This window comes from Lonchura striata, chromosome 1 (genome assembly GCF_046129695.1).
Source record: "Lonchura striata isolate bLonStr1 chromosome 1, bLonStr1.mat, whole genome shotgun sequence".
Taxonomy (NCBI): domain Eukaryota; kingdom Metazoa; phylum Chordata; class Aves; order Passeriformes; family Estrildidae; genus Lonchura; species Lonchura striata.
Window position 1 is genome coordinate 154,755,787 of NC_134603.1, and position 27,170 is coordinate 154,782,956.

The 27,170-nt window shown below is 43.2% G+C and overlaps 1 protein-coding gene across 1 annotated transcript; it reads right to left on the reverse strand.

Annotated features, from left to right (window-relative positions):
- Positions 1 to 1,151: 1,151 nt before the first annotated feature.
- On the reverse strand, positions 1,152 to 19,597 carry LOC144245902 (uncharacterized). Its single transcript, XM_077781353.1, has 8 exons — positions 19,360 to 19,597; positions 14,919 to 15,041; positions 14,518 to 14,684; positions 12,699 to 12,800; positions 10,413 to 12,162; positions 7,430 to 7,552; positions 5,981 to 6,161; positions 1,152 to 3,262 (listed from the first exon to the last, which is right to left on the reverse strand). Exons 3-8 carry the CDS (start codon positions 14,661 to 14,663, stop codon positions 3,021 to 3,023), a joined length of 2,544 nt encoding a protein of 847 aa, XP_077637479.1. The 5' UTR covers positions 14,664 to 14,684; positions 14,919 to 15,041; positions 19,360 to 19,597; the 3' UTR covers positions 1,152 to 3,020.
- Positions 19,598 to 27,170: the final 7,573 nt, after the last annotated feature.

Genomic DNA, 27,170 nt, shown 5'->3' on the forward strand with positions numbered 1-27,170 from the left:
AATCTCAAGAAAGCTGACTGGAGGGGTGGAGGTGGAAGAAAAGGGAATAAACTGAATTTTTTACCTGATAGCTTCTCAAAACAGGGAGGGAAGGGGGAATTTTGTTTTCTCTCCATAACATCAAACCTAACTCCAAACCAAAACCACCTCTTTGGCTTAAGTGTGACCCAAAACCTCAATTCTGCTTTCCCTGAAGTCAGTAAAATGTGAATACAAGCATTACACTTGTGCTTATTCACACCAAAAATTCAGTGCAAGACTTGCAGAATTTGTACCTTGCTGCCAAATTGAACACGAGGCAGTGAAAATTATGTTCTGACAGAGCTGCTGCAACTCCAGGTGTTGTTTTATAAAATAAAGTGGGGTTTTTCCCTTTAAAACGCAAAAGGTTTTGTAATAAAACAACAGAAGTGGGGCATTCTGAAATTAGGAATTGAAGACAACTCATTCTAGGTGTGATGCAGTTCCATAATCACAAACTCGTTTAAAGAAAAGGGCACTAAAAAAAAAAAAAGATTAAAACTTATTTTTGTCAAGAAAAACTTGTTTTTGCTTGAAGACCTGGAGTTTTTGTGAAGCAAACTGAGCGAGGCCAAGTGGAACAGGAGCATTTGCAGGACCTGACCCTGGCACATGATCCAGGGGGACATCCCAGAGGCACAGAGCTCCTCAAGGAACCCAAACCTCATCAGCTCTGAGTGCAATTAGTGTAATTAACAACTGTGTGCCGATTGCAATCACGTGTAACCCTTTAAAACGCATTTCTAAACTGGAATTGGAACCAGAAGTGACCACACGGCTTCTTAACACTCTGGAAAAATGAGATTGTTAAAGGCACGTTAATGATGAACTAATTAAGAGCATTAATTAACACGTGAGCAGTACAATATTAACCAATCATACCCTAAACATTCACCACTACAAAACAACCCTGGCTGTGTAAACAGAAAAAAACTCAAGATCCAGACTCTCAAATCCTGATTTTCTGCCAGCACAGCAATGATAAATTAATTTTAATTTGGCTAATTAAACCCCCAAATCACCCACGAACTGAAATCCTGCAAACTCCACTTTTAAGCTGTAGAGCACAATCAGTTTCACAAATGCAGATTGAACCTTCTGGAATTAGTTTGTGCAAATAAATTCCATGTACACAGAGAGAAAACACACTAAAATAACTCTGGTGCTTGTTTTTTAGGCTAAGGTTTGAAATAATCTTTTACGTGGAATTTCATGTGTAATTAATAATTTTGGAATTTTATGTGGAATTAATAATTTTTAAGTGGAATTCACTTTCTTTAGGGGGAAAAACCATAATTTTGCTATAGTAATTATCTGATTTCTATCTACTTTTGCTTTTAAATTTTACTCAGTGGATTACAATGAGGCCTGGGTAAATTTCAGCTACAAATTCTCACGCCTCAGTGGAGTTAAGGATGGCACAACTGAGACAAAATCTGCTCTAGAAACATCCACGGATCCACAACTACACAACTGCATTTGGAACAATTTTGCAAGTACAAATATATATGTGAACAGCTCTATAATTACCCACAAAAATGTCAAGTTTGACACTAAAGACCACACGATACAAAAATCTTCATTTTTGTCCTTCCAGTTTTGCTTAAATCCCCAACTAAATTCACTTCTAACCCAAGAACTGCTCTCCAAAGCTGTTCATTAATATTCTGATACTCAAGAACCTTAATTATTAGTACATGTTAGGAGATTGTGGAACAGCAATACAGTTGTTAAAGCATTAAAATATTCCTAAATGCCCTAAGGTCACACCTTGAATTAATTATTCTTTACTAGTTTTCACCCTGAACAACCACACTGATTGTCTAAGCCACACAATGGAGACTAATTAAAAGCAATTAAATATATTAAACCTTCCACACCAAAAAAATAATCCGTGAAAGAGCTTTGGTAACCTAGTAAATAATTAGCTTTGTGTAAATATTTTGCAAACATCCCTTTCCCAAAGAATTCCTATATACCACATGTATATTTGTATAATAATATACAGAGTTCCTGAGTAAATCATTAAATATGAATATTTGGAAGATTTGGCAAAATATTTAACTTCATATTACTAAAATAGATTTTTCAATAAACATTCAATGAAGACATTAAAATAAATATGCAATGTGTCTGAAAAAAAAATTATAGTACCGTGAACATATATTAATAACAAATAATAGTTTTTTTTAATTAAGTGCATACTATGGTATATTGTTACTGGTTTTAAACCCACTGAAGAATCAATACATCTAATTTCTAATCCTGAGAAAGTTTTCTGACACCTGTTAACGTGCACTTCCACGCAGCTCACACTGCAAAGCTACAAAAATCCACTTTTTTTAGTGGAAAATACAAAGTGGACAATTCTGTGGAAAAGCTCAGCTCACACTGGCTTTGCTGGAAACTGAACTGGCAGCACAAAACTCTCTCAAAATCAGCACTGAACACTGATTATTCCTGTCAGACAGAGACAACCTGTCCCAAAAAAACACCACCACAGCAGCGTGGATTGCTCCCACACAGTGATGGGGTGCAAACCACTCAGTGATCACTTTGGCTCTGAAGAGAACTACACATGGTGCAAAAAATAAAAATAAAACAAACCCTGAAGGACTGTCGAGTACCTTCAAATATCCTAAATGGTCTCATTAACCGAAAAAAAAAGAGAATTAAGTTCTAGCAGACTCTGGTTGCTCAGGTCCTGGTGGACTCAGAGCTTTGGGTAAGCACAGGAGGGAAGCTCAGCCCTTGTTCAGCTCCTCTGGACATTAAAATTCTCAGCAGCAACGCTGAAACTGCAGCAACATCACCACAAGCCGAGTCCCACCACACCAGAATCACAGTGCCACAACTGCAGCGCTGACCAGGCACCTTAATTAACCCTTTTTTTTTAATTAACCTCTTCCTGCCATCCCATGAAATCCACCTCTCGCAGTGCTGGGCAGGACCTGAGCCCTTCCCTCCCCATCCTCGGCTTTCCGTTTTATTATCGGCGATTATTCCAAAATCTTCCTCGCTTCCTCAGCTTTGTCACTTCCTCTGCTTTCCTGCTCCACGCTGCTTTTCCCCTGGCTGCTTGTGCTTGAGGAGCAAAGCCGTTGCAGGAGGAGGTGCTGATTTTGGGGTGCGGCAGGCGGGGATTTTGGCAGAGCCAGCTGCAGCGCGCACCAGAGCGCGGTGCGCGCCCGGCGCGTGGCACCAGCCAGGGCTCGCAGGGCAGCTGCCAGGGCCAGCACACCTGCAACAACAGCAAAAAACACATCACTGCGTGACAAATGAATACTTCTCCGGCCAAATTTAAGATGAAAAGATAAAATATTTATTTGCAATTAAATTCTATCTAGCCAGCCACAAGGAAAGAACAGAGCCGAGCCCGGGGTCGGCGCTGGGTGTGCAACACAGTCAGCCTCAGCAGAAGTTTTCCTCTGTGCCCACACACCTCCATCCTGGCACAAGCAGTTTTTATAGGGAAAAATCCATCTGAGGCCAAGATTTCAGCAATTCTTCTATTCAGAGTCTATATGTTAATAAGATTTTCTTTGTTTGTGATGAGGGAGAACAATTCAGTGTCCGGAGTTGTTGAATCCCTCGATGAAATTTATGGGAACCTGCATTCACATGGATCTGCCCGAGGATTTCCATGAGATCCATCTCGGGTCGTTCACGCGATGATCAGTGCCTGGGGTCCCCCATGTCCCATCCCTGGCCAGCCACATCCTTTTACCTGTAAATCAGTTTTTAATATGCACCAGGTTTTGCCTGCGAGGGTGGGGGGGACTCCTAATACAAACGTGTCTACTCTAACAAATATTCAATATCACATGTATCATATTAGAAATGGCGCAAAATTTATCTATTATACATAACTGCACAAGCCTGGAAACGTTACTGACAGGTTTTGATTTCTCTTTCTGCCTCTGTCAGGGTTGGGATTGAAGGCACTCAGGACCATAGTTTGCATTTAGAATTAGATGTTCATTATTTCTTATCAATGTTACAGTCTCACAGCAGTGAGTTCTGCAGTCCTTCATTAACAAGGCACAAAATGGCTAACTAGCTCTGGTTACAAGGTCTTTTAAAGGCTAAACTGTCTAATTAAGAAATGACACCTCAATTATTTTCACTTTTAACCCAATAAGTGATCTCTCAAAGTCCGCAATGCAGACTTTTATATCCAATTACAAAACATCACCCAAACCCAAGGAGAAGAAGGTGAAGAAGAAGGAGCAGCCTCCACCCTAAACCTCTATCTTGCTTTATATCCATTCTGTATTCTAAACCCTCAAAGTCTGAGTTTCCCAGCCTGTGATATCACACACTTCTATTCAAACTCCACACCCACAATCCCAGTTCTGCCATTCCATTTTGGAAGCTTCTCCACGGCCTCAGGTCAATGCAGTGTTCTCCTGGGGGTCAGTGCCTGGCAGCACAGAAAATCTGAAATTCTCAGCAGCCAGAACTCCAATACATTATTAAAAAAAAAATTTAATTGGATAAATTTGTTCAACTCACAGCTCCGAGCAAGCTGTGCTCAAGGAGCAGCTGAGCTGCACCAGTAACGACAGCTGCAACCTCTCACATGAATTGTCAGTGGAAAAAGGATCCAAAATGCTGCAAAAGGCTCAAAATGCTGGTGGATACTGGGCAAACTGGTCTGCTGAGGCTGCAGGCAGTTTTTTGATTTTGCAGGAAGAAGGGAACATTTATTTTTGGATGGGTGAGTAAAGGCACAAAGATCTGGTCAAATACACAAATGAAATCTTAAAGCAGCTCCACAGGGGATTCGTTTGCAACTACAAATCCTGCAAGGCCAGGGATTGCAAACCTGCCCATTTCCAACCAAAACTGCAACTTTGCAGACAGAAATGTTGATGAAATCTGGGACTAAGTGGACCAAGCTGCTCCTACACTCCTCTGGGAATTCAGGAGGGGAGGGGGTCTCACCAAAACCTGAGACTCAGCAGGAGGGACCAGGACCTGCTGAAGCCATAACTCATTGTAACAGATGACAGAGCTGTTATTTACAGTATTGGCAATATTTAGATGCTGTATTGGCAATATTTGGATGGTGTATTGGCATTAAATCTAACCATAATCATCCACTTAAAATCTGTGTCCTACTTCTCCTGCCTAGCCAACTGCTCCTGACTCACACTTGGAGTTAAAGTCACATCAAAGATTTGCAAGTTATTTTAAAAGCCAATTTGCAGATAGATCTATTGTTTTAAGGGCATGACATTTTAGATTAATTTTATATTTTAATTTTTGACACCTGAATTGCAAAAGCAAAATATTTTGCTTATCTTTCCCTCACAAGAAGAGCTATTCCACAGCCAAAGGAACTTCACTGTCCACTTCAGCACTAAGGAGTGAATTCCTCTTTTGTTCTGAGACACAGATAGTTTCTGAAGAAAAAAAAATATGATCTTTAACCCCAAACCATAAATTGCCACATTTACTGCTGCTCCAGGTTATTCTGGCTTTACTTCAACAGAATCTGGGGAACGTGGAATGTCATTCCTGGTGGGTTTGTGAGTTAGGTAAGGCAAACAATTGTTTTGCACAACACTGGCAATTTTTTTATTATTTTATAAGCTGAAGAGAAAAAAAAGTTTAGCCATATCAGGAAATAATGAGTGCATTTTAAAAATGAGTGTATTTTTGCTTTTAGGACAACCACTTATGGTTATATAATGTCACTGAGGAGCTCTTACAGTTGCCTCCTAGTCAAGAGGAAAAAACAGCAATTTTTTAAAATAATAACAGCAAAACAAAATACATAAACCAAACAAACCCAATTTAAAGTCTTAAAAAGCAACAAGAGTCTATTTTCAAACTTCCTTTCGCTGAAGCGACAGCAATTGCTGCGTATTGCAAATTTACATTTTTAAGAGGAACACACTCACAATTAAACTCCCAAAAAAGCTCTGAGGGCTGCAGGAAGGGGCAGCATTACCTTTCTCGTTGCTGTAGCGTGGCCCCCCGTGGCTCTGGGGGTTGGCAGCATTCCCAATCGCATCGTTCCGCCGTGCCTGGGCCACCTGGATGGCTTCCAGGTGGAGCTCCAAGGCCCTGGAGATGTTCCTGTGCAGGGGAGCACCACAGAGCCTCTCCATGCTTCGTATCAGTGCGAGCACCTGGCAGAAAATTCAAGTTATTGCTTCATGTCCTTGCTTGCTGTACCACTGCAACGTTTCTACTCGTACACTTTGCAGCTGCAGGGAGCTCTGAGTTCTCTGCTCTTTCTGTTTCTGGGGCCTCACAGCTTTCTGAAAGTCTTCTTACCTTTGCTACTTCCCACAATCCTCCCTCTCCCCCAAATTTAGTAAATGCCCTCACAAAGATCAAATAGCAACAGCACATCCCTTCATTATACAGAAACTTCTCAACATATAAAAGAAAAGATGTACTGTTCCAGTGGGGAGAAAAACTAGAATCACAGAATAGTGAGGTTGGAAGAGACCTCTAAGATCATCAAGTCCAACCCATGCCCTAACACAACTAGACCACAGCACCGAGTGCCAAGTCCAGTCTTTTTTTAAACATGTCCAGAGATGGTGATTCAGATGATGAAGCAGATCTTTAATAGAGACCATGTCCAAAGTCACCATTCTAAAGCTACCACAAAAAATTAATAACCCTATTTAAAATAATCAATAACCTTTATCAAAGAAAAACCTAAGTACCCTTGAACATGTAGTAAAAGAACAATTATAAAAAAAATCACATCGCATCCACAAATAGCCTTGTATTCATCATCCACAAAAAGACTTCTACCTCCTAAAGATTACTTCATAACCTAAGGAAAATCAATAAAGCAATCAAAAACATGACACCCCTCCAACCTAGACTTCCCTCTCTACCAATAATTCCAAGAAGCTAACCTCTCATTATCATCAATTTAAAATGATACCATACCACTCCATCCAAAAAAAAAAAAATCTGTTGCTCTGATTCTTAGGATTTTCTAAAGCCTTTTGAGTTTACGTTCTGTTAGAGAACTTTCTCACACAACTTTCTGTAAACAACATATTCTTTTGCATTCCTCCATAGAGGTGGAGACAACCTATTGTTTTGCATTCCTCCATAGAGAGGGAGAAATTTGATGGACTGGTAGTTTGTCCAATGTCATTGGAGAGGTGGCACATCCACTCTCCAATCCACTGTCACCTTTGGAAAAGTATAAATGCTGGAGTCAGAAAATAAACTTCCTCTTTTTCACCTTTGCAATAGCAAAGCGCGTCGCGCTTTCACGTGTCCTGTGGCGACAAAAACCCACCCCAAAGTTCACCTCTCGAGTTCCAGCTACCCACGAGAACCACGAGAAAGCAGCAAACCCCGCTGAGGAGCGAGGAACAGCCAGACAAACCCCGGAGGAGTGCAGAGCTGCAGCCCCGCGGCGTACCCGGGCGCGCTGCCGGCGCTGGTCGGCGATCAGGCGATCCACGCAGGCCGGGCTCGCGGGGAGCCGCGGCGCGGGGCTGGAGACGCGCTGCCCCGGGAAGCGCCCGGCGAGGTCAGCCTCAGCCTGTGGGGAAAACAGCTCGTCAGGGAGGTGGCTGAAATCAGTGCGGCCCCAGCAAGCCGGTTCTGGCGCTGTTGGGAATTTTCAGGTGGGTCGGGAGTGAGCGTTGGCAGAAAAACATTCCCCAGTACCGCCGGATCCCAGAATGGTTTGGGTTGGAAGGTGTGGGTCTCAGATTCAGTCAAAGAGAGAAACGGAGAGTTTCTAGCCAGGCAGAACCCTGGGAAAGAGCTGGAGAAGAATGTAAATAATTCTTTATCTCTCTTGTTGTTCACATTGTTTATAGTTAAATTCTATCACTGTACACCAATGCTGTGAGTTGTTTTCACTTCAGGACCAATGGATTTAGTCCTCATGAAGCTCTGTATACAAGAGCGGTGTATTTTGAATAAAATTGGAGTTTTACTCTCACAACCTTCTGAGTCAGAGTCTCTTCATTCCCGTCCTGCCTCGACAGCGACAGGAAGGGACCTCAAAGCTCATTTTATTCCATCCCCTGCCATGAACACCTTCCACCAACCCAGGTTGCTCCAAGCCCCAGTGTCCAGCCTGGCTTTGGACACTGCCAGGGATCCAGGGGCAGCCCCAGCTGCTCTGGGCACCCTGTGCCAGGGCCTGCCCACCCTCACAGGGAACAAATGCTTCCTTTTTCTGTGAGGAAAAAGCTAAACCTCTGCTCAAACTGCCTGGACATGGATTTGCAACACTATGATTTTGGTTGGGAAAGGACCTGCAACTTCCAGGGTGCTCCAAGCCCCATCCAACCTGGCCCTGGACACTTCCAGGGATCCAGGGGCAGCCACAGCTTCTCAGGGCATCCCGTGCCAGGGTCCCACCACCCTCACAGTAAAAATTTCTTCCCAAATCTAACCTAACCCTGCCCTCTTTTGGTTTGAAGTCATTCCCCTTGACCTACCACCACATGCCCTTGTCAAATGTCCCTCTCCAGCTTCCTTGCAGGAATATTTCTCTAATTCAGCTCTCAGCTTCCTTGCAGGAATATTTCTCTAATTCAGCTCTCTCTCAGAGTTCAAGACCTCTCACTGCTTCTCTCCAGTGTCACACATTATGATTATTTAAAAAAAGAACCAGGTGATAGCAGCAGCATAAATCACATCTCAAGTTCATCTTTAACACAACAGCCAAACTTCCACTGAGAAAGAGTGGCTTAGCCAGGGTCTAACACAGACAGTGACTCAACACCACAAACCTATTTCTGGGTAGGAAATTCTTACACTTGAGTAGAAAAGACACAGCTAGCAGTAGATTCTTTCTCTCATTCCTCCTCCAGGGTACCATGGATGTAGGAGAGAGGGGTCAGGAGCTGCACTGCAGTTCAAGGCAAGGCTAAGTCCACATTCACACTGCGCACATTTGTATTGAAAGCATGCGGTGAAGTCCTTCTCTTTTTGCTTTACTTCCACATTATTAAGTCCCTGCCCTGGCCTAACATGGATTACAAGAGCTGACTCCACCTCTGCTCATCATCCGAGGAGCCTGAAAGTCATCCAGAAAATAAAAATGGATGGAGAAAATGTCATGGATTCATATAAAGACACTAGGTAATTAATTGCAGTTAATAAGCAATTAACTAAACTATGTGCACATTTAATACTGCAGACAAATCCTAATTTGTGGAAATGCTTTAAACGTGAGATCCCTGGAAAAGTGGGGTTTATGAAAGGAGACAGGTAAGCTGTGACCCCAAAGCAGGCTTCAGAGAGCTGAGAGGGCTGAGTGATTAGACAAGGTAAAGAGAATTAAATCAAATCCCAGGGGGAGTTCCTCTCTCCTTGCAGCCATCCCCTCCTGAGGAATGTGGTTTGGCTGCAGGAATGGGAGCCAGGCTATGGCTTGGAGGACTGAGAGCAGTTTCTATTCTGTAACCATAAAACACCCTGAGAAACGCAGAGCAGCTCACTGGGATAAAACTGGAACACTTGGAATGGACCAGAGCAAGGGGACAATTAAGACCCGTTAGTTAATGAGGACAAACAACCCTCCTTTCATGATGAAATAAAAAGTAGGAGACAAAAACTATGACTAGGTCTTTGCAAATGAGTTAAGTGTCCCTAATCCTGCCTGAGAAGAGGAAACAAACACTGGAGCAAGAATCATCCCTTTCTCACTTCCAGAGCATTCCTGGAAGGCCAGGCAGGCAGAGAGAAATCTTGTTTAAAGGCATCCATGAGAGAACAACACAGGCACCTCCATTCACAATTCCAAAGGTCCATTAGCAAGGCCCCACAGCTGATGATGGGAAGAAAAAGGTGTTTTCCAGGTCTACTTTGCTCACACACCTTTATCCAGAGACCAGGAGGCTTCTCCCATGTGGAAGTCACCAAGTACCCAGTGCATAATTAGAACCAGGAATTATGGGCAATTTATTTTCTGAGACCTATTCAGGGATTTGACTCCTCTTGGGAAAGCTCTTCCTGCTTCTTTAGAGCACAGAGCTTTCATTCCCAAGTGCAATACCCTCATTATCAGTGTGATAATGCCAACAATTCTGGGAGCGAGTCTGAAGCAGGAAAGTAACTGCAGTGAGAAGAGCAAAAACTGAAATTTTCTTTGGGAGCATGAAAAATATTGTAGGTCTTCTCTACAAACACACAGAGGGTGCCCAGGATTAGTTACTTCATTTTCTTTTTTACTACAGCCAGAGATTTATTACAAGAAAAAAAAAAACAGAAGAGGAGAAAGCTGTGACTAGAAAAACCCAACCCAACCCAAAAAAACATCCCAAAGCAACAAAAAGAAATACTAAAAATACCCCAACAAACCAAAGAAGAAACACCATAAAAACTTTCTCTCTTAAAACCAGCCAAGTCTTTATCAGGAATCATCACCAGCTGTGCTTTACCTTCTCCCTCTCGTTCTCCAAGGCTCCCCACTGCTCGTAGCACTCCTCCAGCCGGATGCTGAGCTCGCTGGAGGGGCCACTGCGGCTCCTGGGGGGTCTGCACTTGTTAAATGGGGCTGGAAAGGCAAAGCAGGGCGCAGGGATTTCTCCAGGGAGGAGATCACTCATGAAAGGACCCAAGGGCTTGAAGTCGTCACAGTGAAAACGATCAGCAAGGTCCGGGCGTGGAAACGGCGGCGGAGGGAAATGGAAAGGATTTGCTGATGAAAACAGATGGTGATTGAATGGAGGGAAGCTGGGATTTTGCTTAAAATCAGGCATGAAGGGGAAAGAAGGAAGAGGAGTGATGAGATCTGAGGAGCTGCCACTGTTCTGCTCGCGCTGTGTCGGGAACACGTCGAAGGGCTGGCGGCTCGGGGCCCTGGATCCCAAACGAGGGCTCCAATTCCTTCTGCCTCTTCTGTTTTCTTTACTGCCACTCTCCTGGCTCTGCCTTTTTGGGAACCTCTGGCATTTCTCAGCGGGGTCTTCTCCTGCAGCTTTCTGCTGCACGAGCCAGTCGGGTGAAAAACGAGCAGGGAATTTGTGGCGCTGCCCCTCCTTTGTCACCCCAGCATCCTCCTGGGATCTTCTCATCTGCTTCTGGCTCTCCGAGATGAAATGAGGAACCCCCAAGTGACTGGAAACTTCATTTGATGTTTGGAGCCTCCCATCTTTCCTGGCAGGGAGGGCAGGGAGGAGCTGGGAGTAGTAGGGGGGCTGTGTGAAAGGCTGGTGGGTGGGAGAGCCCCCAGACATGCTGGAAACCCCTGATGAGGACTGGGGGCTCGTTGCCATTTGTTTTCCACATGGAATTTCAGATGCAGCTGCCAGATTGCTCCCATCCAGCCATGCACACCCCTGGTACGAAGAGTAATTTCCATTTTGCACAGATAAATCACATTCAGCTGCTTGAGGAGAGCTTCCCTTAGGTGCCATATTCACTTTACACTCATCATTATTATTATTATTAAAAGCATCCCCTAAAGTAAAGCCACAATGGCCATTCTGCACATGGCTTTCCTGGGGTTTTCTGCCTGCTCCTCCAGAAAAAGTATTTTCCTTAGGGGGTGGATTGGAAAAATGAAGGGATGGCTGGACAGGTGACTGCAGTTTGTGGGCAGCTGGGAAGTTCTCATATCTCTTAGAGAACACGTGGCTGTCCTGGGGTACCTTATCCCAAGAGTTATCACCAGGCTGATTGGAAAGATCAGGGAAATACTGAGTTTGTCCTCGAGCATAATTTTTCACAGCTTTTCCTCTTCTCCAAAACTCCTTCTCAACGCTGGGGCTCTCTTTCATCCTGCTCTGAGGAGAAAAAGGCTGAAAATTGGACCCACATTTTTCGTGGCCTCCATTTAACCTCCCATGGTCGTAAGTGCACAAATGCTGGTTCCAGCCCCCATTTGGGAAGGAAAAGCCTTCCTGGGGAGCTGTGGCTTGCAAAGGGGAATTTTCAGAGTTCCTTGGGGCATTGCTGGGGTGAGCACAGGGAGAGAGCCACGACTCGAGGAGCTGCAGGTCTCCCAAGCCTCTGTGCAGCATCTCCAGCTCGGGAGGCTCCTGCAGGGGTTCCTGATGGCAGCTGGAGCCCAGCAGGTTGGGAAAATCCTTGTTTTGGACACAGTGCTGAGATGGCAGCCCTGGGAACTCCCCGGTGCTGCCCAGATCAGGTGCCCACACAGGGGGAAAGAATCTTGCTGGAGAATTCCTGTAACAGAGCGAAACCAACCTCCTGTCAGCATCTAAAACCTTTCTTACTTTAAAATAATTCACAAGCATCATGGTAATTCCCCAGAGTTACATTATTGACCAACCATGCACAGCTCTCCTCAAAAACAGGAGGAATATTCCCACTGCCACTGAGCAAGAGCTCTGTGAAATCTCATCGCCCACACTCTTTATTCTGCACCTTCAGAAATGCAGAGTTTATTTGGATTTGTTAAATATCTCAGATTCCACTGTATTCAGTCAACTCCCTACTGGTTAAAATTATTATCTTTTTTTTTTCCCTCCTCAAATGCTGTAAAGCTGATGGAAAATTTTTTAAAATTTCCATTTTTAACAATTCAGTATTGTTTTTTTTTTTTTAGTAACAAATGAAGTAAAGACACTTCCACATTTTAAGGGGATTTAAAAGGCTGCCATTACTCAACTTCGAAATAATTAAAAATGTGTATCATATCTGTGTGACAATGGGCATAAAAGCCAGCACAGAAATTAGAAGAACCCTCAGAACAAACTTACCAATCTGTAGCTGCTTCTGGCTTGGTTGGCTCCTCTAAAATGCTCGACACCAACCCAAACACATCAGGGCCATTGCCAGTGTAAGAAAGATTTATTGGTGCCCTGAAGAAAATAAAAAAACCAAAACAGAGTAAAAGTTTTAAATAAGTCTTTTTCCTAAAGAAAAGAGACAAAAAGAAGATCAAACCTTTATTTTAGCCGCATTTTTTAGTTGTTCTGAATTTAATGTATCCTCAGCATCCCTCTACAGAAATCCCTTCCTGCATTTGTGAATTCTAGAGCCCAAATGAAGCAGAATTATCTTCCTTCTTGTTTCACCAGAGATTTTTTAAGCAGCAAAAATTTTCCTCTCTTTCCAAGAAACAAAACTATTTAATGGGCAACACTTGACTGTCTTGTTAGAGCGTAACTAGGATCAATATTCTCACAGGATGGAGCACTCTAATTTCCCTACTGCCAAATAATTCAAAACTTGTTATGTTAATCTCAAAAAAAAATAACATATATGGAAGTTATATATACTTAAATTGAACTGCTTTTTAATCCCCTTTTGGACAGGTCAAAATTTTAATCAATATTTCTGGTGAACACCCAAGGTTTTCAACAATTTGTAAACAAACCCAACTTTTTACTTCAGGTGCACAATTAGATTTTTATGGAGTTGTTTGTAATGACTGCTGCTCTTCCTCACAAGTTAATTATACAGTTCTCCTTCCCTCTATCCTCAGGTTTTGCTCCAGTAAAATTCCCTCCCCACCTCGATTCCTTTCAGCATCTCTGAGATTTCTGGTCCCACCTCACCCAAACCACCTTGGCTGCCACAAAATCGCTCAATGACTTTGCTGATTAACAGAGACCATAAAATGTGGGACAAACTCTTATCAAATTCACCTTTTTAATCTCTTGCCACTGTGAAATCAATGAAAATCACACCCTGCTGGCTTTTCAGACCTCACCCCAGTTTCATTTCTAACTCAGTCCCTGATTTACCCTGTGACTGCTCAGTTTCCTCTCAAAGGGACATGGATTTAATTTGGGATGCACAGAAGTGCAAAGACTCTTGAAAATGTTTTGTGAATGCAGAACTGATATTTGATAATCAGATATTGTCTGTGTCTTGGTCAAATAGCAGGTTTTTTTTTCTTGGTTTTTTTTTTTTTTTTTTTTTTAGGGAGGAATTTTGAATATCCACAGGCTCAGAATGGGTGTAGACATGGATTAACCCTAATTCCATAACTTTTTGGCTTTTTAAAGCCACTTGCAAGAATCCAAAGGCTGCTTTAAGAAAATAATGTATATTTTAATTAGTAAATTGCCACCTCTTGCTTAAAATTAACTCTTACAGCTGACACCAAAGCTGTGTGATCTTTTATTCAAAACCAAACATCACTCTGACACTTCCCACTGAAACCAGCAAAAACATTAAGTCTTTTTTACAATCCATGATCTTATTTAACTGCTACCTTTTTAGCACTTTGAGAGCCAGTGGACTCCACTTTTCACCCCACCTCAGATTTTGTCATATTAATCAAATTATACAAAAAATTCAGTAAAAGAGCATTTTCTCCTCAAAAGCTGCTGTGTCAGTCTCTATCACCCAATTCCCTCCAAAAAAAAAGGCAATATTCTGTCATCATCACTTGGCTTTAGGATGGAAAAAAGAAAAACCCCACACACATTTTCTTCACAACCACAGTGAGCAAAGAAAACCTGAAAAGCCTGAAACTCTCCCAAAAAAAAAAAAAATCCAGAATTTTTTCTGTAATACAAAAAACCCAGTGAGCCAGAAGCCCCAAGGCCACAGCAGGGGTGCTGATACCTTTGTTTTGGGCACTCCTGGAAGGCAGTTTGGGATCCAAAATCCTCAGCACATCCTGGCCAGTCCCTGCACAGCTGGGACGGCTCCAGGAGCGTGGGGGGACTGGGGACTGCTCCCAGGAATGGGGAGAACAACTGAGTGTCCATGGTTTGCTTCCTGCTATTCACCTGCATGGAACAGAGAAAAAAAAAAAGGTTTTTAATATTAGATGTTCATCTAGTGAGCAGAAAAGGCAGCAAAGCAAAGCTTTGCTTTTGTTTCCTGAGCTAAATGAATTTTTCAGCAGCGTGTAACGTAGCCACGACAAAAGGATCAAGTCTAAATCATGCTCCCTCCATTGCCTTAAATCAACCCAAATCTGTCTTCTAAAAATAAATATGCAAATATCAGAGTTGACTTACTGCACAGTAATAGGAATTCTCCACAGGTTTCACATTTTAGGTGCTGGAGTGGCACGGTCACAGCTCAGAACCTCCTGCTCTGCGAGACTGGGAATGCACCTGTCCCAGGCAAACACATCCCCTCTGGAAAACAAGAGCCACCATCCCTGTTACACCCCAAAATCCACCAAAATATTCCAGGGAAGGAGGGAAGGGCACCTGGAAACTCCACAGAGCAAAAGGTGCGTAAAGAAAAGTAACCCAATACTGCTGCAGAAAGGAATATTACAAATAATTTATATTTGTTCCAAGGTTATTTATGCCAAGAAAGACTGGAGCAGATGATATTTGAGGCCTCTTCCAACCTGGAATTCTCTGATCTTAATTTACTATTAATCCTTGGCCTACTGAAAGCTGTCACAGGCTTAGATCTCCATTCCTGGGTATTTTCTGAAAAGGTTGTAGAAATATTCTCTAGTCGTGTGTGTTCCTACCAAGAGCATGGCAGAACCCTGCAGTAAATGTTTTTAAATAAATAAACTGAGAGTTTATCACCTGCTATAAACTGATTTTGCACATCTAAACCAATCCCTATGAAATAACAGAATCAGAGGCACCAAGACCCCGTGGAGGCCACGCAAATATCCTGTAAAATTCCACATCAGCACTGTCAAGAATTCCATATCACACATATCAAGAATTTAGCATCAAGCCCACAGCAATGCCCAGCTCCTGTCCTGCCTGGGCCACCAGGAAGCAGCAGGCAAAGAGAAATTCCTGCTCCTTGGCCAGAGGATAAAATACTTGTGCACAGATTAAAAATAGGGTCTGCAGCAAATGGATTGATGTTTTATTTTCAGAGCCATTCATCACTGCTGATGTGAGTTGTGCAGGACAATGTGTCTAAAGCCCAGGAGAAGAGGGACTTAATGTACCCTAGATAAGGCTCGGTGCTTCCAGAACACTGGAGCCTGTCCTTCCACCCAGAAACACACAAATTCTCTCTGGGGTTTACAGAGGAACCACTAACAAGTTGCAGGAAAAAAAAAAAAAAAAAGGATGGAATCACTCGGAATATCAAAGTTAAAAATCAATTAATTAAATGCTGCCTTTAAAAAAATCAAATTATAACTGCCACAGTCTTCAGTAAGGGCTTTATTTTATTCCCCTGCAAACCCTGTGAAAGCCACTGGTCTTAATAAATTACCTTCAAAAACAACAATAAAAAATTACATCTAAAGTCCAGACAGGCCTTCTGGATTAATATTTGTTTTCATTCCAACAGTGAAGGAACAGACAAAAAAAAACTATTTACCAAAACCATTCACTATTCCCAAAAGTCTCAAGCAGTTCTTTGTACTTAAATTCTCTTCCAAAGTTTATTTTGAGGGGAAATACATGAGCACAACTTCATCAGGAAAATGTTAATATTTCAGGTATAAATATATATGGAATGAAACAGCATCAAAGCAATTAGACAGTGATATTGTTGTGGTATCTGTGACAGGAAGAAAGGAGAGATTTAGATCAGACATTGAGAGGAAGTTGTTCCCTGTCAGGGTGGCAGGCACAGACCCCAAGAGAAGCTGTGGCTGCACATCCCTGGAAGTGTCCAAGGCCAGGCTGGAGCAGCCTGGGACAGTGGGAGGTGTCCCTGCCATGGCAGGGGGTGGAATGAGATGAGCTTTAAGGTCCCTTCCAACCCAAACCATTCTGGGATTGTGTGATTCACTTTTCTCTAGCCCTTGGAAGAATCCTTTAGAAAGTAATTAAATTAAATTAAATTAAACAAAGAGCCCTAAAAAGTCTTTGCTCCCTGCTCCCACTTAAAGTACAGTTAGCAAAACACAAAATGCTTTTAAAATTCCCTTTGGTGGAATAAATGTCTTTTGATGGAAAGATGGTAAGGAAGGCTTGAAATAATGAACATTAAAAGGCAAATCACCAGTCAGGACAGCATGGAAGGCTGAGATTAATCCTTCATTATGCAGGGAAAGACATTAACTGCTGGAACCCTGAATACTGAGAATTTTGGGCTTTCTGTGCTGCCAGGCCCTGACCCCAGGAGAACACTGCACTGACCTGAGGCTGTGGAGAAGCTTCCAAAATGGAATGACAGAACTGGGATTGTGGGTGTGGAGTTTGAATAGAAGTGTGTGATATCACAGGCTGGGAAACTCAGAGTTTGAGGGTTTAGAATGCAGGAATAGATATAAAGCAAGATGGAAGTTTTGGGGTGGAGGCTGCTCCTTCTTCTCCTTCTTCTTCTTCTCCTCCTTCTCCATGGGTTTGGGTGGTTTTGTGTAATTGGATAAAAAAGTCCCCATTGCAGGCATGGGTGGTTGGTTATTGGGTTAAAAGTAAAAATAATTCAGGTGTCATTTCTTAATTAATCAGTTGATCCATAAAAGGCCTTGCAGAGAGAGATGGGCTCCATGTTTAGTTTGTCAGAGTGAGGGGCTGCAGAACTCAGGGTTTGTGGGACTGTGACATGGATAAGAACTGATAAACATCTGAGTCCCAACAAGAAATTCCATCTCACACATTTAATCCCAGCCCTAGCAAAAAAGAAGCAAAAGAATCAACAGACACTCCTGTGTTGCTCCTCATCACTGGAAGGGTTTTGGTCCCAGAGTTGTCCAGCAAAGCCCTGGAAGCAGTTCAAGACTGGAGGCTGCCATTCCGTGATGCCAGGAGCTGCTGGCAGAGCATGGGAAGCCCCTTGGGCAGCCTGGAAGGAGTTTTAAGAATTTTCATGGAGAATCCTAAATTATGCCAGGGTTATGAACATCTGGGGGACTGAGACAGAATGATTTGGGTTGGGAATGGAACTGCACCTTCCACCAGACCAGGCTGCTCCAAGCCCCATCCAGTCTGGCCTTGGGCACTTCCAGGGATCCAGGGGCAGCCACAGCTGCTCTGGGAAGCTGTGCCAGGGTCTCACCACCCTTTAGGAAGGATTTCTTCCTCTTTAGAGGTGACAAGAGCTTCTGGCTCATATCAGCTTAAGAATCCTCAGAGAAGATATTTTATAAGCTGAAAAATAACATAATGACAGCTAAACATTGCTTCATTGTACCATCAGAAGAAAATGCTTTCACTGACAGCAAGTCTCACCTGGCAGAGCTGTTGATTTTCCAAAAAAGCATTAAAATTAGCCCAAAGTCTTTTTAGAGCCAGTTATCCTAGAGCTGCAGGATCTCCCTGCTCCAGGGCACTGCAAGAACATTCCTGATAACAGCAACAAACAGCAGCACTGCAGCATTATCACAGCCACACTGAGGGTATTCTGCTCCCATTTCTTGTTTTGTTTCTTGGCAGGATAAAGCAAGCACCAAAAAGCACTGTTTTGGGGCTTTTTAAAGATTTTTAGTAATTCCCACCTATGGATATCTTAATCTGTAGCACACTGGGGCTGCCTGACTCATTCAGGGTGCACTGCCAGGGATTCTCTGAAACCACTGGGCAAAAAAATGAAGTAAAAACAAAAAAACAAACAAAATAGAAATCTCTAAATTTCTTTTTTCAGTTTCCCAGGAAATGAACCAGCAGAAGTAAACAGGCAACAAAGATATGAAAAAAAATAAATTCAGGTGAATAAATAGGTCAGTTATTCAGACCTCTTAATAACAGGGAGAAAACCATAAAAATGGCAGATTACTGAAGACTTCCCCCTAAATCCTGAACTCACATAATCAAAAAGATTTGCCTCAGCAACAAAAGGAAACGTTCCTTTTCAGCAGCCAAAGAATCAAGAAGCTTTTTTTTTTTCTCTGAGGAAAAGGACCTAAGTCTGCCAGACCCCTCTTAGCTGGGTCAAAATTACCTTAAAAAAAGCACCTGGGGGAATAAAGTGTGTGGGGGGGAATAAAGGTAAATAAAATCAATTTAAAGGGGGGTGTGGGAATAAATAAATAGAACAAAAAATACTTTTAAAATTATTTGAAAAAATACTAATAAATAAAAGCCCTGCTAGCTAAAAAACCTGCTAGCTATAAAACCTGCTAGCTAAAGAAACCTACTAGCTAAAAAAAAACTACTAAAAATGAATAAATCTATGAGGTTTTTGCTCAATATATGGGTTTTGTTGCCCAATTACAATTAAGAATATTGACAGGCTCACAGGCCATTTGTTTATTTTGTTTTAACACAAGCACCTCAATACTCATTTCATACCAACTAAGATTTTTGGGTGGTGGTTTGGTTTTTTTTTGGGTCCACGGTAACTTTCAACAGTTGTTCTCCAGGACTTTGTGATGAGTCTCACAAAGACAAAAAGATCTGCTGGATTTCCAGGACCAGAGGATGACTCTGACACAACCAGGGACAGCTGCTCCACCTGGGATGGAACATTCCCTCCAGGTGCTGAGGTTTTTATGCAACGTGGTTGTTCACCACAAAACAAACGCCTCACCCAAGTTTTTATTTCTGCTGCCCTGCAATAACTCGGTTTTGGACTCACCTGTGGCTGGCAATGCCCGGGGTGGCACTTGGACCACGTCCTTGTCATCAGCACCCAGGGTCTCTCCTCTGGAGCCTGCAGCATTGCGTGCAGGCAGGAATCACAGCTCCCAAGGACCAACTTCTCCTGCTCAGAAGCAATTAGAAAAACCCAAAAAAAAGCAGTTACCAGGCCTGTCAAAGCTGTCTTTATACACAAAACTCATTTCTAGCTCCCCTAGTCCAGCCACTCCTATCCCAAGGCCAGATGGGGAAGTCCATCCTGCCAGGGAAGGGTAAGGAGATGGGAAAGTGTGATAATTCACTTGTAGGGAATTTTGGAAGGAATTGTACCATTGTTGTTGCTTTTAATGAAGGGATGGGACTATTTTTGGGCTAAGAACAATTTATTGCTCAGTTAAACATCAGTCTCAGGCTGTGAGATTTTAGAGGAGCAAGCAGTCAGGCACAGCTCAAAGTAGCCACCAGTTCTTTGTTACAAGACAATACAGAACTTTATAAACCAATGGACAGTTGCCACAGGGTTTATTTTGCTTTTCTAACCTATCACCTTTACTTATTCTGCTGCACTGTGGATATTTTCATCCCATGGGTTTCTGTCTCACACGCACAAATACACTTCTGTTATAACTCCTAAACTCTTAATTTAGTCTGTACAACCACATTACTACATTATAAACACTTCTATTATGTTATTAATAGTTTCTCACTTGAGGCATATTTTTACAACTACAGAAACATAAATTTATTATTTTTCTGCTTAATATTTTGTATTGTTTTTGTATTATTTTTCTGCTTAATATTTTAGTATTGTATTTTTACATCAAGCTTCTTCCAAAGCTACAAATCAAATCCTTCAGTGTCTGTAGAAGTTTCTGTTTTTCCAATTCCCACAGAATTTGAGACAGGACATTTGAATTTTTTTTGATGTTGTGGTTTGATTTTTCTTATCTTTTACACAGATAGAAAGGGTGAGTTTGGTTGTTTACTGAATTGTTTAGAAGGTTACAAGACTCTTAGTTACCAAACTTTTAAAGGAGTCATTGACTAATGAAACACTGCTAACAAGGATATTTATGTTTTTAATTTAAATGTGTGAATGCATGAAATGCAAGGAACTCTCAGAACTTTGGGGCTGTAAGCCAAAGCTTAGAATTAAACCCAGGATTTGATCTGAGACTTTGGAAAAGGCTTCCAAACCTAAGAGCTAGAAGTGAGAATGTGGATTTAGAGTTTAAAGCAGAGAGACATTAAGCTAAGTAAAGTCTAGAGTTTTAAAGTTTAAGATATAGAAAAAAATGAAAGTAGTTACACAAGGAGTTTATAACACAATACTGAAAGTTTGTGTATTATAACAGGATTGGCTAAGAAAATTCATACTGTAGCATGGGTCATAAGATGAAATATTTAAAGATTAAATCAAAAACATAAGTATCCTATTGGCAGTGTTTTATTGGTCAATAACTCCTTAAAAGGTCTTGTAACTAAGGGTCTTGTGACCTTCTGAGCCATGCTGTAACGATGTGAGCTGAGCTCACTCTTCCTGTCTGTGTGGAAGAAAATAAATTGCATATCAAAAACAATTCAGAGGTCCTGTCTCAAATTCCTTCCAAAATTCTCCACAAGGGAGAATTTTGATTTTCCAAAAAAGCATTACTGCAGAGTAAACTGCAGAGTCAGGCACTGGAGCAGGATGGCAGGGAACGGGAGGAATCCACCATCATCATCATCACTGGTGGAATCACCAGTGCTCAGAAGGAGTCTGAACGTGGCACGTGGGGACAGGGCTGCACTCGACGATCTGAGAGGACTTTTCCAACAATTCCATGTACCCACGAGCACTCCAGGTGGAATGTTCTGATTCCAAAACCCTTCCCTGTGCTCTCTGCACACCCACTTTGACCCGTGACAGCACAAGGGAGTGCCCAGCTGTGGCCACACGTGTGACACGTGCCAGGACACACCAATGTCCCAGGTGAGAGAATCAATGCCCTGCACAAACCTAAGGCTTTGTTTTCACTGCCACAAAGCTTTGACTGAGGGAAGCTCAGTGCAGCTTTCGTGATTAAGATAAATCAGGATAAATTGTGCAGCAGTCACATTATGATAAATTCTCCAAACCTGACAAAGCAGCTGCTCCTGTCCCAAAGGAAGGAGGACGGTGTCAGACTGTTGGAACCCTGAATACTGAGAATTTTGGACTTTCTGTGCTGCCAGGCACTGACCCCCAGGAGAACACTGCACTGCCCTGAGGCTGTGGAGAAGCTTCCAAAATGGAATGAGAGAACTGGGATTGTGGGTGTGGAGTTTGAATAGAAGTGTGTGATATCACAGGCTGGGAAACTCAGAGTTTGAGGCTTTAGAATATAGTAATATATATAAAGCAAGATGGAGTTTCAGGGTAGAGGCTGCTCCTTCTTCCCCTTCTTCTCCATGGGTTTGGGTTTTATGTAATTGGATAAAAAATTCCCCATTGCAGGCACAGGTGGTTGGTTATTGGTTTAAAAGTAAAAATAATTCAGGTGTCATTTCTTAATTGGACAGTTGATCCTTAAAAGGCCTTGCAGAGAGAGATGGGGCTCCATTTTTAGTTTGTTGGAGTGAAGGGCTGCAGAACTCAGAGATGAGAACTGATAAACACCTGAGTCCCAATAAGAAATTCCATCTCACACATTTAATCCTAACCGAAACAGAAGCAAAGACTCCACATCCCACTGTGCTTGATGCTCCCCATGCTGATCTGATTTGGCTGATCTGTTGTCCAACCTGGATTTTGCTACCAGAAATGTGATCTCACCACTTCAACCTCTTTATCAGCTGTTTTTCTGTTAAGGCACCCCTCACTATACACATTATTTATCTGGCTAATCATTACCTTTCTAATCAAACCCTTCTATTTGCAGCTTTACAAGTGGATTGCACATCCTGAAGCCCAAACCACAAATCCTTGATCTCTCTAAACAGGAACCACCTGAAAACCTGGGAAACCCCCCCAAACTGTTGCAGGTGCTGCATTTGGAATTCACAGCTCACACAAGAGCCCAAGTGAAGCTTAAAATTTACACGGGTGCTAAAAACCAGCTCTGAGTGCTGCTCCTGTGCTCCAGCTTCCTTCAGAAAAATGGATTTTCTGTGCTCACCCTCTGTGGCTGCCACCAACAGCTGCTTCATGCACTAGTGGTGAATAAAAAGGGGGTTTCAAACATGACCCGGGTATTTCAGATTTCAGGGGGTAATGGGGAAGGCCTGAAAACTTCCTCCCACATTACAAGTTCCAGAATCAGGTGTCAAGTTTGAAGAACCACATTTCTCTTTAGCACACCCATTTTTATTTTTTTAATTTATATTTAGGCCTATCTGCTTTAGAAAGCCACATGGCAGAAAGTTTTTGGGGATGAGAGGTTCCAACAAGCTCCTCAAAAAGTTACTAATATTGTTTTTAATGACAGATTTTAAAGCCCTACACACTCCAGTTTTCCAAAGCCACAAGTACTCTGAAAGCTTTTGGGACAAGATGTTCCAACAAGCTCCTCAATTCTATCCTTGAAACAAGGCAGTGAAACCTTTGTCAGGTACGTCTTCCTGACCAAAACCCCCACCCAAACACACAGAACATTTCTGCAATATTTATATTGAAGCTTCTCATTCATAACCTCTCCACTGACTGAAATTCTTGCTTTATTTCAAAAAAAATATATAATTTGCCAGCAGATAGTTTAGAAACAAAGCCCTGCTCAGCCATTCATTTAAACTATTTCAATAAGTTACTAATATTGTTTTTAATGACAGATTTTATAGCTCTACACATTCATAATTGTTGTCCAGAGCCACAAGTACTGTAAACACTCCAGCCCCACTATTTCTCAGTATTTTATGTGCAAAAATGACTGAAACCCTTACTCTGAAGTTTCATGTTTTATTTTTTATGCAGGCTCCATGAAAATATAAGAGATTAATTCACCTTCACTTACAATTCCTATCACGTGTCACACTCCATTATCTCCTGGCAGTCGCAGGAAACACAAGGGAATATTAAACAAACAGTTAACAAGATTTTACTGGACTTCCACTCACTTTAAAGTCAATTAATCCAAAGGCACTAAAAGTGCCTGGTTTGTAGATAATGCCCTGTGCTGTAAAACAGGATTGTTAGCACTAGTAAAAACCTTTTTGTTCAGGAATATAAAATTTCATCTGGAGTTGCAAAATATTTCTCTCAATTCAGTCTGACCTATCCAATAAAGAATAAACTCCCCTAAATCAAACTCTTTCCAAATTAATCTTAAAACACACAAAAATACTGAAAACATCCATGGCTGAATGAGGACTTATTCAGCTCTTATTGAAGTTACAAACTGATGTAACATGTGGACAGACAAATAGAACTTTTTTAGTCAGCTGCACAAGGATCAGGACACAATAATATTATATAAAAGTTTGTGTCTTAATTTCATCAGACTATTCAAATTTGATATAAATCCACTTTTCTCATTTGATTTCCTCTGCACTTTGTGAAATTAAAATAATAATTAGGTGTCCTCAGGATTACAGATTGGAACAAAGCACATTCAACATGTCCCTTCAAACACCTAAACTGTTTCTAAAGAGAAATAGATGAGGTTTTAATGTTTTATTTACCTGGTTGTGAAGTTGCTACACTTCTCAGGGGAGAGATGACAGCAAGCATTCCCAAGTTTCCTATTCACTTTGAGAAAGACTTTTAAAGTCTCCTTCTAGGAAACTCTGCTGCTCAGCACCACGAGATACTTGGAGAAATCTGGGTTCTGCCAGGCACGGGTATCAAAGAACCACCTGAAAGCAATGAAAAATCAGTGGACACTATCAGGAAAGGAACTCACCACACTTTGCTTTAAACTGCAACAACCTCAGCCAACGTTCCAGCACAGAAATCACTGTCCTGGCTGGTTTTACAGATGTTCAAACCACCAGCATCCCCCCAGACACCCCGAGTTATCCTCAGGGCAGCTCGAGCATCCCCCCAGACACCCCGAGTTTGTAATCCCACTCAGACACCCTGAAGTATCCTCTGGACACCCCGAGTTTCTTATCCCACCTGGACACCCTGAGTCTGTTATTCCCCCTGGACACCCCGAGTTTGTTATCCCCCCTGGTCACCCTGAATCACCCTCTGGACACCCCAAGTTATCCCCAGGGCAGCTTGAGCATCTCCCTGGACACCCCGAGTTTGTTATCCCCCTGCAGACACCCTGAATTATCCTCTGGACACCCCGAGTTTCTTATCCCACCTGGACACCCTGAATTGTCCTCTGGACACCCCGAGTTTGTAATCCCCCCTGGACACCCCAAACCACCCTCTGGACACCCTGAGTTTGTTATTCCCCCTGGACACCCCAAGTTATCCTCTTGGCAGCCTGAGTTTATTATCCCACCCAGACACTCTGAATTATCCTCTGGACACCCCGAGTTTGTTGTTCCCCCTGAACACCCCGAGTTTGTTATCCCCCCTGGACACCCACAGTTTGTTATTCCCCCTGGACACCCCGAGTTATCCTCAGGGCAGCTCAAGCATCTCCCTGGTCACCCCGAGTTTGTTATCCCCCCCGCACACCCTGAATCACCCTCTGGACACCCCGAGTTTGTTATCCCCCTGCAGACACCCCAGTTATCCTTCGGGCAGCCCGAGCATCCTTCCAGGCACTCCAAGCTATCCCTTCCTGAGTTAGTCATCCCCCTGGGCAGCCTGAGCATCCCTCTCGACACCCCAAATTACTCCTCAGGGCACCCCAAGCTTCTTGTCCCGTCCGGACAACCCCGAGCATCCCTCCCGGAGGCGCAGAAATCCCATCCCGCATCCGGAGCCAACTCGCTCCGAGAGCAGCCCGCGCGGCGGTCGCTTCCCACCTGCCCTTCCCCGGCTGCTCTCCCTGCAGCGGGCAAGGAGCGAATGGAGCAGCCGGACCCAGCAGGGCAGAAGGGAAGGAGCGAATGGAGCAGCCGGACCCAGCAGGGCAGAAGGGAAGAAGCGGCGGGAGCAGCCGGACCCAGCAGGGCAGAAGGGAAGGAGAGACTGGAGCAGCCGGACCGAGCCGGGCAGAAGGGAAGGAGAGACTGGAGCAGCCGGACCGAGCCGGGCAGCAGCCAGAGGGGAAGGAGCGGCGGGAGCAGCCGGACCGAGGCTCAGAAGGGAAGAAGCGAATGGAGCAGCCGGACCGAGCCGGGCAGAAGGGAAGGAGAGGCTGGAGGAGCCGGACCGAGCCGGGCAGAAGGGAAGAAGCGGCGGGAGCAGCCGGACCGAGCCGGGCAGAAGGGAAGGAGAGGCTGGATCAGCCGGACCGAGCCCGGGAGAAGGGAAGGAGCGGCGGGAGCAGCCGGACCGAGCCGGGCAGAGGGGAAGGAGCGGCGGGAGCAGCCGGACGGAGCCGGGCAGAGGGGAAGGAGCGGCGGGAGCAGCGAACCGAGGCTCGGAAGGGAAGGAGTGAACGGAGCAGCCGGACCGAGGCTCGGAAGGGAAGGAGCGGCGGGAGCAGCGAACCGAGGCTCGGAAGGGAAGGAGTGAACGGAGCAGCCGGACCGAGGCTCGGAAGGGAAGGAGCGGCGGGAGCAGCGAACCGAGGCTCGGAAGGGAAGGAGTGTCCGCAGCAGCCGGGCCGAGGGGAAGGAGAGTCTGCAGCCGCTGGCAGCGCGGTTGCCACACGCGCTCCGTTGCCAGGCTGTGGCCGAGCGTCCCCGCCACCCCCGGAGCCGCGGACAAAGGGAAAAGCCGCGGGGAAGCCTCGGGAAAGCGGCGGGCTCGGGGAGGTCCCCGGAGTCACCTGCGGCCCCCGGCGGTGCCGGGGCGCGGGATGCGGGATGCGGGATGCGGGATGCGGGAAGGGCCGGAGCCGAGCTCGCAGCCCCGGCGGGCCCGGCCGTGCAGCGCCGATGTCACGGCGGGCCGGGATGCGGGAGGACTCTGGGAATTGCAGTTCCCGTGCCCGGGGCTCGGGAGCTCCCCGCCCGCCGGGGTTTGATGGCTCAGCCCCGCCGCTCCGGCAGGAAACGCTGCCCAGCTGCGACAGCGCCTTCTCCTCCCCAGCAGTTAACTGTGCTCAGGTGATCCAGAGAAATACATCAATATATAGCTGTTAAAAAGCAAAAGCATATCTATGTATAAGTATATTACAGTATATAATAATAAAGTAACTATATATATTATAAGTAAAAATATTATGATATTATAATAATCATTAATTACATATATTTATATATAGTGTATGTATAAAGTATATATAAATACATAAATATATTAAAATGTATATAGTATTAATAATATAAGTATTAATAATATAAGTATGTATATAATATATATACATTATATATATAAATATATAAAATATATAACACATAAATATTATACATAAATATATACAAATATATATTTATATATTATATATAAAAATATGTTTGTATATAAATAAATATATAAAAATAAACTTATATAAAGTATAGATACACTTTATATATAATAAAGTATATAAATATATAGAGAGAAGTATGTATATGCATGTGTGAAAGTATATCTATAAAAGTATATAAATATGAATATATAGAGAGAAGTATTTTATATGTATGTGTAAAAGTATATATAAAAATATATAACTATAAATATAGAGAAGTATATATGTGTATGTGTGTGAAAGTATATCTATAAAAGTATATAAATATGAATATATAGAGAGAAGTATTTTATATGTATGTGTAAAAGTATAAAAATATATAAATATAAATATATAGAGAGAAATATATATGTCTATGTGTGTGAAAGTATATCTATAAAGGTATCTAAGTATA

Coding starts and splice junctions, on each gene's coding strand:
- LOC144245902 (XM_077781353.1), bottom strand. CDS start 14,663: ATGGACACTCAGTTGTTCTCCCCATTCCTGGGAGCAGTCCCCAGTCCC. Junction 12,801..14,517: donor CAGGAGTGCCCAAAACAAAG/GTATCAGCACCC, acceptor TATTTTCTTCAG/GGCACCAATAAATCTTTCTT. Junction 12,163..12,698: donor CCAGAAGCAGCTACAGATTG/GTAAGTTTGTTC, acceptor GCTCTGTTACAG/GAATTCTCCAGCAAGATTCT.